Source organism: Arachis hypogaea, chromosome 18 (genome assembly GCF_003086295.3).
Source record: "Arachis hypogaea cultivar Tifrunner chromosome 18, arahy.Tifrunner.gnm2.J5K5, whole genome shotgun sequence".
NCBI lineage: Eukaryota > Viridiplantae > Streptophyta > Magnoliopsida > Fabales > Fabaceae > Arachis > Arachis hypogaea.
The window spans coordinates 62,446,124-62,457,300 of NC_092053.1; the positions used below are offsets into that span (position 1 = coordinate 62,446,124).

Below are 11,177 nucleotides of genomic sequence, written 5' to 3' on the forward strand. Positions count from 1 at the left end.
AGCTATCGTGAAAGACTTCCGACTCAATGCATCCGCCACCACATTCGTCTTTCCGGGGTGATAACTTAATTCAAAATCATAATCCTTCAGAAGCTCCATCCACCTCCTTTGATGCATATTGAGCTCTTTCTGATCAAAGATGTACTTGAGACTCTTGTGATCAGAAAATACGCTAAACCTTACTCCGTACAAGTGGTGCCTCCAGATCTTCAATGCAAACACAACCGCCGCCTATTCCAAGTCATGAGTTAGGAAATTTACCTCATGCGATCTTAGCTAACGCGAAGCGTAAGCCACCATGTTTCGGTGTTGCATCAACACGCAACCCAAACCCTTCAACGAAGTATCACAGTATACTTCAAACAGTTCATGCGGTTCCGGCAAAATCAAAACAGGCACTGAAGTTAACCTTTGTTTCAAAGTCTGAAAACTTTGTTCACACTCTGACATCCACACAAACGGTACCTCTTTCCTTGTCAACTTAGTCATCGGTAATGCAATCCGGGAAAATCCCTCAATGAATCTTCGGTAATATCCGGCCAAGCCGAAGAAACTTCTAACCTCCGTCACCGTAGTCGGTCTCTCCCATTTCATCATTGCCTCTACTTTCGAAGGATCTACGGCTATCGCTCCTTTGCTCACCACGAGACATAAGAACTTTACTTCATCCTTCCAGAACTCGCATTTGGATAACTTAGCATACAATTTTCACTCCTTTAGAATTTGCAACACAATCCTCAAGTGTTCTTCATGTTCTTCTTCTGTCTTTGAGTAAACTAGAATGTCGTCTATGAAAACCACCACGAATTTGTCCAAAAAGGGACGAAATACTCTGGTCATGTAATCCATGAACACAGCAGGTGCATTCGTCAACACAAAGGACATTACCGTAAACTCGTAGTGCCCATAGTGCATCCTCAACACAGTTTTCGGAATGTCATCTTCCTTCGCCCTTATCTGATGGTAACCGGACCTCAGATCAATCTTGGAGAACACCCCAGATCCTTGTAGTTGATCCATTAAGTCATCTATCCTAGGTAGTGGGTACTTGTTCTTCACAGTCACTTTGTTTAACTGCCGGTAATCCATGTAAAGTCGCATTCCTCCGTCCTTCTTCTTCACCAATAAAACTAGCGCTCCCTACAGAGATACACTCGGTCGAATGAACCTCTTGTTCAGAAGCTCTTCAAATTGAGTTTTTAATTCTGCCAGCTCTACCGAAGCCATTCGATACGGTGCAATCGACACTGGTCTAGCTCCCGGCACCAAGTCAATCGCAAATTCAATTTCCCTTTGAGGTGAAAATTCAGGAATATCTTCTGGGAATACTTCAGGAAAGTCCCTAACTACCAAAATCTGATCTTAGTTCTGTGCATCACCTAAAGCATTCGCAACCAACAATATATATCCCTAACACTCTTCTCCACTACAGTTCACCATCACAGAGTTTAGGTAATAACCCTCAGCTATCACTGCTCCACTTTCTCCTTCTGGCATAAACCGAATCGATTGCTCAAACCAATCCAGCAAAACCCGATTCCTTGACATCCAATCAAACCCCAAAATCATCTCTAACCCAACCATTGGCAAGTAAATCAAATCATGTACAAAGTTTCTACCCTCAATCTTGAAAGCTATTTGCCTACAACCTGACCTAGTCACAACTGTCTGATGCGGAGTATGAACATACAAATCAAACACTAATTCTGACACTTTCAATCCTAGTTCCTCAACTTTGTTAAATGCAATAAAAGAATGCAAAGCTCCAGTATCATATAATGCAACCAATGTTTTATCACTAATTAAGCATATACCTCTCATCAAAGGATCCGCCTTCACCGCATCTTGGGCGTTCACAGCAAACACCTGACCTTGTTGGTTCTGGCCGGCATTCTGAGTCTTCCTCCAACGAGTGCAATCTCTCGCAATTTGACCAGGGAATCCGCAGTTGAAGCAACCACCTATACCAATCTTGCAAGATTCATTCGGATGAAAATGCCCACAACGATCACAAGTTAAATCCGGAAAAGCCTTACTCTAATTACCTCTTCCTCTCTCCTGGTGGTACTGATCAAAAGTGGGCCCCTAACATTGCCTTGACCTTGGGGCACATGTCCTCCTCTCTTGAAGCTTTGGGCTCTTGGTTGAAAGTACTTTCCGCGCCCATGGTTATTATTTCCTCCACGAGTGTCCCTTGACGAAGCTACCTTCTTTGAACACTCCACAACCACCCTCGCTTTGTTCACTAGTTCTGAAAAGATTTGAATCTCAAGAGGAGCCACAGCAGTCATAACAGCACCCCTCAAGCCTCCTTGGTACTTAATACACTTCCACCTCTCATAGGTCTCTCTGGGGCACCCTAACACACCCTAGAGAACCTACATAGCTCCTCAAATCGACTAGTGTAGTCTACCACAGACAAAGAGCCTTGCTTCAGCTGCATAAGCTCCAACTCCCTCGCCTCTCTGACTTTTTTAGGAAAATATTTCTTGTAGAAGGCTGTCTGGAATACATCCCAAGGAATCTCTGCATTCGCAAGCGCAGCAACTGGCACTCTCCTTGCCACCAATGTTGCGCCTCTCCTAACAACTGATAGGCCGCTGCGTGGCCTCTGTCACGCGTCCGCGTGGGTCACGCGGTCGCGTCATTTGGAGTTTTCCTTGTCACGCAGTCGCGTCAGTCATGCGACCGTGTCATATGTGTTTCGATCGAGGTGCGCGGTCGCGTCAGTCATGCGGCCGCGTCAATGCCTTTTTGCGCTGACTTGCGGCCACGTCGCCCATGCGATCGCATGGCTGCCAGTTTCTTCAAAAACTCTGTTTTGTGCTTTCCTTCCATTTTTGTATGTTTCCTTTCCATCCTTTAAGTCATTCCTGCCTTAGAAGATCTGAAAGTACTCAACACACTAATCACGGCATCGAATGGAAATAAAGGTAATTAAAATAATTAATTTTAAAGCATAGGAAACATGTTTTTCACATACATCACATAATAAGGAAGGGAAAGTAAAACCATGTAATTAATATGAATAAGTGGGTGAAGGATTGAATAAATCACTCAGATTAAGCACAAAATATATCATAAAATATGGGTTTATTAGCCGCGAATTCTACAAACTGATTAACCGGGACATGCTAAGCTTGTAGTGTGCATTCCATAGCTCGAAACCAATTGTCTGCTTCAGTCGGGTTGTTTGAACCTTTGAAAGTCGGTGGATGAACCTTAAGGAATGTAGCCAAGGTCATCGGAGCACCTCCCAAGTCATTACCATTCCCGTCTCCATTTTCATTTCCATCCCCCTTCCGATTTCATTACCATTTTTGTTGCTGGCTGGTTGACCTAACTTCAGCATAGCTTGCAGAGTCGTAGCAGCATTCGCCTCCATAGTATTAGCAAGATTAGCCATTACTGCCATAAAATCGGCATGGTTATCGGCCAGCTGTTCATTTCCAGTCTCTCCTCATGAACGCATACGACCTCGTTTGCGAGTAGCCATTAGGGTTCCTGTCTACACCAAACAATCAATATCAAGGTGATGAGTCTCAATATCAAAAGCCTAGTGCTTCAATTATCCCAAAAAGGCACTCACAAACAAGCATGCTATGCAATATCAAGTAGATAACCTAATAGCATCAAAGAAAAAGACACAGAGTATGCAATGAAGCACAATCGATCCATCCCTCAGGCTCACGAGGATGAACTGCTCTGATACAACTAAATGTAACACCCTAATTACTCTAAGCCTTACCTCGCGTCGTAAAGCAAATGTTAATCAAAGGTTACGATAAGTCTAAAACTCATACGTATCTTTATATAGAAAGAAATAATAATTCTAGAAGCCCGATGAAGGATTAAGCTAAAAAAAATAGAATTTGAAAAAAGCGCAAAACGTTCACAAGTAGCTACACTAATTGAGTCACAAGATATACATACAGATATCAAGATATATATAGATATATAAGGGTATAAGAGTCTAGTCGCGGCTCGCGGAGTTTAAGCCGGCTAGTTATATACAGTCATACAAAGTTTAGAAAAGTAAAACAACTTATACAGAATTTCCTCTCAAAGTAAGCCTCTAGGAAAAATAAATACAAAAGATGAGAGAACTAAGCAAAATAAACCAAAAGACTTCAAAACATAGCCAGGATCCTCCGCTCTATCACCATCAAAGCAACTTAACGAGGTGGGTTGTGACCTGCATCTGAAAAACAACAATAGAGTATGGAATGAGAACCGGAGGTTCTCAGTATGGTAACAGTGGCCAGTGATGTAAGATATAAGACTCCTGGACACCAGAGGCAATCCTAGAGCTTCATATCCATCATGAGATTCAGACTTAAAACATAAGTAAAATTTTAAAACATAACTTAAAACCATGATATTAAAGGGGTAATCTAACTTAGTGGAATTTCTAATCTATTTGTTTCACCGCTGTCCCACAGCCTTCACCAACCTATCCTCCATGCGATCCCATCGCCATCGCCTTCCGAACCTCCTCAATCCCAATAGAATACACAGATAAGAGCATTGCAAGTAAAGCACAAGTATAAGCATGTATATCAAGTAATTCAGATAGGCAAACAATACAAGTCGGTAAAGCAAGCAAATAGATAAAAAATGCACATGATGAATGCCTGTCCTATTTGGTTGTGATATCACATTGTCGGTTTAACTGCCAAACCGACACATCTCCATGGAGTTGTACCCCTTCGGTCTCATATTGGGAACCCCCGAGATATCAAGCTCGGATCACGGTCCAAGATGTCAGTACCTGCACACTATAGTGATTCCGAAGGGATGCAAGCGGGATACTCTTATCACATACCTCACATCTCAGCGTAAGCGGGATAAACCTACCGTCCTTACGCCGTCGCCACGACTTCGACAGGCGGGATTAACCTACTGTCCTTGCCAAGCGCATAACGTCTCAACAAATCTCTGTAGATAACAGTAATCCAGTGGTTTTCAGAAAATCATTTTTCAGTATATCAATAATTCATCATTCCATTCCGAGTCCTAGACTCATAATTTCCACAATTCTTTATATCAATCGCTATTACTGTACTTCGTCATCTCTCTCAGTAAATTCATCCTCAGTACACCAGAAACCTAAGCCTCTGTTTTCTAAGTTCACATAAAATTCACTTATTTAAGTTCTTAATTGTTCTCTATTAGTCTTTAGACCTAATCATAAATTTTACCCTTAATTTACATCTTAGGGAAGTTTAGAAGGATTAGAGAACCTTTTGAAAACATGTAAAATTATTTTTCTGCAAAACAGGGGTCTCGCGTATGCAAGCCCCTGTCTCGCGTATGCATGCTGTTTGAAAAGGGGTGGTCACGTACACAACCACCTACTCGCGTACGCAAGTGTCTCAACCCGAATGGGTTGCTCGTGTTGCGTGTTGAAATTCTCGTACGCAAGGGTTAAAATTTGGTTGCTCGCATATGCAGGCAGTGTTTCGCGTACGCAAGTTACCAAACCCAAAAGGGTTGGTCGCGTCGCGTGCACCCTATCGCGTACGCAGCCCATACCAGATTTAGAAAAATTTTAAATGCTGTAGAATTCAGTTTTTGGCACCAAACTTTGAACAGTCATAACTTTCCCTACAAAAATCTATTTCCTACAATCTTTATATGAATTTAAAGCTCTCAAAGCCACCTTTAATTTAAAACAAAGTTCATTCAATTTTAAGCTTTGAGGAACAAGTTATGCTCTGTCAAAGTTTACTAAAAACTAGTTTTTACCAAAAACCACAACGTTCTCAACTTTCCAAAATTCAAAACCAAAACCAAGTTAAAGCCAAATTAATTCTAATTCACATCAAATCCTACCCTTTTGGGTCACAATTCACCACTCTTACCGAATTTGTACTCACATTATACACTCCTCAACTTCAATAATCAATTATATTACACTAAAATAATTTCTCACCCAACACAATCATCAATCATCATTATATTATTAAAAGTCATCTCAATCAATCTCATTTGTTCTCAACAACAATATTCAACATTATTTATCCACATCAACATCATTATTCATCAAAATCACTCAAAGTCATCAATTCATCATGCATCATTAATCATCCAATTCAGCAAGCCATTTCAATCCAACCTATCCTATGGGTCACTAGCCTAAGTGTCCAGAAATATTATATTTTACAAAGAGAAACCCGAAACTATACCTTGGCCAATTCCTAATATGCACTAAAACCCAAAATGTTGTACAAATCAAGCTTCCACAAGTTCTCAAGTCACCAAATCCACTTCCAAGCTATTCAAGTTACCAATATTCTCCATACAACACCAATTCAAGCTATATACACATAATTCATAACTAAATCAACCTAGGATTCATCAAAATCACAATTTCGCAAGGGTTGAAAATAAACTCACCTTATCCAAAATTGATTGGGTTAAACCCAATAGGAACTAAAGGCTAGAGTGTACCTAAACATCCAAAATTACAAAATTTCATTTATTACAAAACCCAAAAATTTGAAATTTTTAGGGCAGGAAACTGGGCAGGGAATTTCGAGAAACTTACCACAAGGCTTAGCTAGAAGTGACAGGCTCGGCGAGAGCTTCACGTAGCCGCTAATGGCATGTGAATCAGAGCACCGTAACTCGAGATATGGCTGATTGAAGAAGAGAGTTTATAGTAACTCTTCTCCCCTCTTCACTCTCAACTTGCAGCTGTGTTTGGTGTGTTTGAGTGTAAAATGAGGCTGAATGAGTTCACAATGAACTTATATATGTTGGGTTTGGGCCCAACTTGGGCCCGATTCAACCCGTTAGCATTTTTGGCCCGTTTGGCCCAATTTCGGGTCAAACCTTTAAAATTAATGTCCGGTTTTCAGTTCTAAATATTTTCCTAAGGTTTTCAACTATTTTTAATTATTCTCGCACAGTACCGGACCGATTTAAGTCGGTACTGCCGGTTCATTTACCGGTTCGCATTTTTATGCGATTTTTCGCAGAAAATTACATTTTCAACTCAGAAAAATCTACTGAGTCTGAAAATCATATTTAACATTTCTAATTCACATTCTAAATTTTGCTATTTTGGGAAATTTAATTATTTAATTAAACGGTTAATTACTCGCGATTTTTACATGGTATGCGGTGCACAAATTCAACAAATTCAGGCAAATAATTGAAGTATCAACAACCCATGAGAAAAAAATTTGAACACTTGTAATTCAACAAACAAACAATTAAGCAAAATTTAAGCTAGATTATTATAACTAAATAAAGATAAATGAAAATTAACCAAGCAAATAAACAAACAAAGAAGAGTAGAGATAGAAGAAGAAGAAGAAAGAAAGAAGAAGAAAAGAGAAGGGAGAAGGGGAGTGGTGACGCGGTGGTGGCGATTCCCGCAGCGGCGGGGTGGTGGTTGCCGGAAAAAGGGGCTGGGCGGGGCTTGAGGCAGCAGCAGCCCAGAAGAAGAAGAAGATTGGCTTGGGGGGGCTGGCGCAATTGTGTTCTGTTTCTAATTACTACCCAGAACGCAACTTGTGCGTACGCATAAGGAAGTGTACGCACGCACAGAAGGGAAAAACAAAGGGGATGCGAATGCACAGGGTGTGCGAGCGCTCCTGGTAGGAAGGGTGTAGCTATGTGTGTGCACGCATAGAGCTGTGTGCACGTACAAAAGACTTTTTTTTAAACAGGGCAAAAGGACCATGTGTGCGTACACACAGAATGAAAATGTGCTGGGGTGCGCTCGCATAAGAGCTACGAATAGAGCGTGTGTAAACAAGTGTGCGTAAGCACAGGTGTGTGCGTGTGCACAAGTATTGAAAATCAGGGGAAGTGTGCGTACGCAAAGGGGTATGCGCACGCACAATGCTCTGTTTTTGTAACATTTTTAATGCCTTTAAGGCATCAACCATAGTATCAATCAAAGGTTTTCAACCCCAAAACATATCATTCTTTAAAAATAGATAATCAAACATAAAATGCAACTAAATTAAGCCTAGAATTCAATCAAACGAAGCTAATCAAAGAGATAAAATTCAATAAACAAAAACTAAAAGAGAGAAGAGTTAGAAGGATGTTACCATGATGGGTGTCTCCCACCTAGCACTTTGGTTTATAGTCCTCAAGTTGGACTTGTTGAGTGAAGCTTGTGTCAAGGTGGCTTCTGCTTCCACTAATCCTTGAGTTGCCACCCAAGTTTGCTCTTCCAAAATCCTCTAGGATCCCAAACGAAGTACATTAAGCTCTCAAGCAACCTCAAGTAAGCAATTGGGACCCAAGATTGTTGGTTGTAGAATTATATGTCCGGATCCCACACTTTAGTTTCCCTATCATCCTCTTGTTGATTCTTGCTCTTGCACTTGGATGGACAACCTCCTAAACCACCTTTGAAGCACCAAATCAATTCTTGGAATCTTCCTTGTTGAACCTTGCACCATTTATGCTTTGAACTCCTTTGGCAACCAACACCCATATCTTCATTGTTGAACACCTCAAGAAGGATCTTAAGTTGGTGATCCATTTCCAAAAGAGCATATTGGTGTGGTAATGAGCGGATATTTTATACGCTTTTTAGCATCATTTTCATATAGTTTTTAGTATGTTTTATTTAGTTTTTATAGGTTTTAGTGTTAAATTTACATTTTTGGATTCTACTTTGAGTTTTTGTGTTTTTGTACAATTTTATATAATTTATGGCTGAAATTGAGGAGCTGGAGCAAAAGTTTGATTCAGAGACAGAGAAAGCACTGTAGATGCTGTCTGAATCTGACCTCCTTGCATTCAGAAGAGATTTTCTGGAGCTACAAGAATCCAAATGCAGCGTTCTCAACGGCTATGGAAAGCTGAATTCCAAAGCTTTTTGGCAATGTATAATAGTCCATACTTTGCTTTAGATTAGAAGGCCCAAAACTGGCGTCCAGCGCCAGTTTCTTGCCCCTTTCCAAGCGTCCAGTGCCCACAAAGGAGAGACCAGCGTCCAAACTCCCAGAGAGGACCCCCTAGCCAGCATTTCACACCCTAGAGGCCTCATAGCACGTGAATCTTATCAAAGCTTAGCCCAAAAACTTACCAAGTGGGCCCCAGAAATAGATTTTAGCACTAAAAAGACTGTTTTATCCTTACTAGTCATTTGTTTAGTATTTAAGGGATTATATTTATGTTATTCAAATAGATCCTCTCGGAGGACACACACTTCACACGTTTTTACCATTGTATTTCATTTCAGTATGAGTTTCTAAACCTCCTAGGTTGAGGGGAGGAGCCCTGCTGAGTCCTATGAATTAATAAAAGTATTCCTGTTTCTTCTTCGATCCGTGTTTGATTTATTTCTAAGATACATACTCGTTCTTCAACATGGTGAATAGGATGATCAATAACAATCAGCTCTGTTCATCATACTAGGACCGCGTGATAAGAACTAGATTGGGAGTTAGGGATTATATCACAACAGATAAGGATTATTCAGTAAAGGGCATACCCAAAGACACAGCGGAAACATAAAAGATAGATAAAGGTTTTTCCTACTAGACCTCTAAGATACCTTGATAAACCACTATTTTATGGTTTATCTTGTGCTTAATTGAGTGGTTTTTATCAATCCTTTGCACACTTGTTCATACAAATTGCATGATTTTACAATTCCTTTCTAGTTTTGTTCCATAATTGAAATCTTGCTTCCTAAGCCCTTAATTTGTGTATTTTAATTTCCCTTTATACCATTTGATGCCGTGATCTATGTGTTAAGTGTTTTCAGGCTTTATAGGGCAGGAATAGCTTAGAGGATGGAGAGGAAGCTTGCAAAAATAGAAGGAGTGATAAACCCCATTTGTAGGGTTTATCTTGTGCTTAATTTAGAGGATTTTATGACCTTTTACCCACATTTATTCAATGAAATAGCATGGTTTCATGATTGTCTCCCAATTTGTGCTTAAGTGTGAAAACATGCTTTCTAGGTCCTTAATTAGCTAAATTTAATTCACCTTTGATTCCACTAGATATCTTGATTTGTTTGTTAAGTGATTTCAGGTTGAAAAGGCTAGGAATGGATCAATGAAGTGAAGAGAAAAGCATGTAAAATGGAGAACACATGGAAGAAGCCAAAGATTAGAGAAACATCATCCACGCGCACGCGCACGGTACGCGCACACGTGGATCGCGAAATCTACAGGGACGTGCACGTGCACTGTACGCGTACGCACCGGTCTCTGCACGTGCTTTTTTAATAGAAAATGTGCCCAGCGATTTCTGAGAGCTGTGGGGCCAAGTTGCAACCAACTTTGGCGCCAGAAATGCTTCAAAGGACCAAGGATTGAAGGGAGTTGAGAAATTTTCATTCTTTGGCTCATTGATAAATCACTATTTTATGGTTTATCTTGCACTCAATTGAGTGGATTTCATCAACTCTTTACACACTTATTCATAATATTTGCATGGTTTTATATTTCCTTCCTGATTTTGTGCTATGATTGAAAACATGCTTCTTTGATCTTATATTTACTTATTATTAATCCTCCCCTATTACCATTAGATGCCTTGATATGTGTGTTAAGTGTTTTCAGAGATTACAGGGCATGAATGGTTCAGAGGATGGAAAGGAAGCATGCAAAAGTGGAAGGAATACAATAAGTTGGAGAAATTGCTAAGCTATCCAGCCTGACCTCTTCGCACTCAAACGGCTATAACTTTAGCTACATAAGTCCAAATGACGCGGTTCTAGTTGCGTTGGAAAGCTAACGTCCGGGGCTTCGATTTGATATATAATATGCCATAGTTGCTCTGACGCTAGATGACGCAAACGCGTGATCTACGCGGACACGTCGCATCTGCGAACTTCAATCCGCGTGGCCGCGTGGACGACGCCTCCGCGTCACTTGTCCGCGACCTGAACGTACCAAAATATGCAGGGGGCGATTTCTGGGCTATTTCTGACCCAGTTTTTGGCCCAGAAAGCACAGATTGGAGGCTATAAAGTGGGGGAATGCATCCATTCTAAAGAGAGCTCGCATATTTTTACTACTTTCCATGATTTAGATTTAGTTTGAGAGAGGTTCTCTCCTCTCTCTCTTAGGATTAGGATTTAGGACTTCTCTTAGTTTTTAAGAGTGACTCTCGATACAGGTTTCATGTTTCTTGTTTTAAGCTTCCCTTTTCACTTTTATTTATTTATTCCAGCACTTGAGTTGATTTTA

At 40.5% G+C, this 11,177-nt stretch overlaps 1 protein-coding gene across 1 annotated transcript; it reads right to left on the reverse strand.

Moving 5' to 3' along the window:
• Positions 1–276: 276 nt before the first annotated feature.
• LOC112770050 (uncharacterized mitochondrial protein AtMg00860-like) lies at positions 277–594 on the reverse strand. The gene has a single exon (XM_025814476.1). The coding sequence runs from the start codon at positions 592–594 to the stop codon at positions 277–279; it is 318 nt and encodes a 105-aa protein (XP_025670261.1).
• Positions 595–11,177: the final 10,583 nt, after the last annotated feature.

Coding starts and splice junctions, on each gene's coding strand:
- LOC112770050 (XM_025814476.1), bottom strand. CDS start 594: ATGAAATGGGAGAGACCGACTACGGTGACGGAGGTTAGAAGTTTCTTC.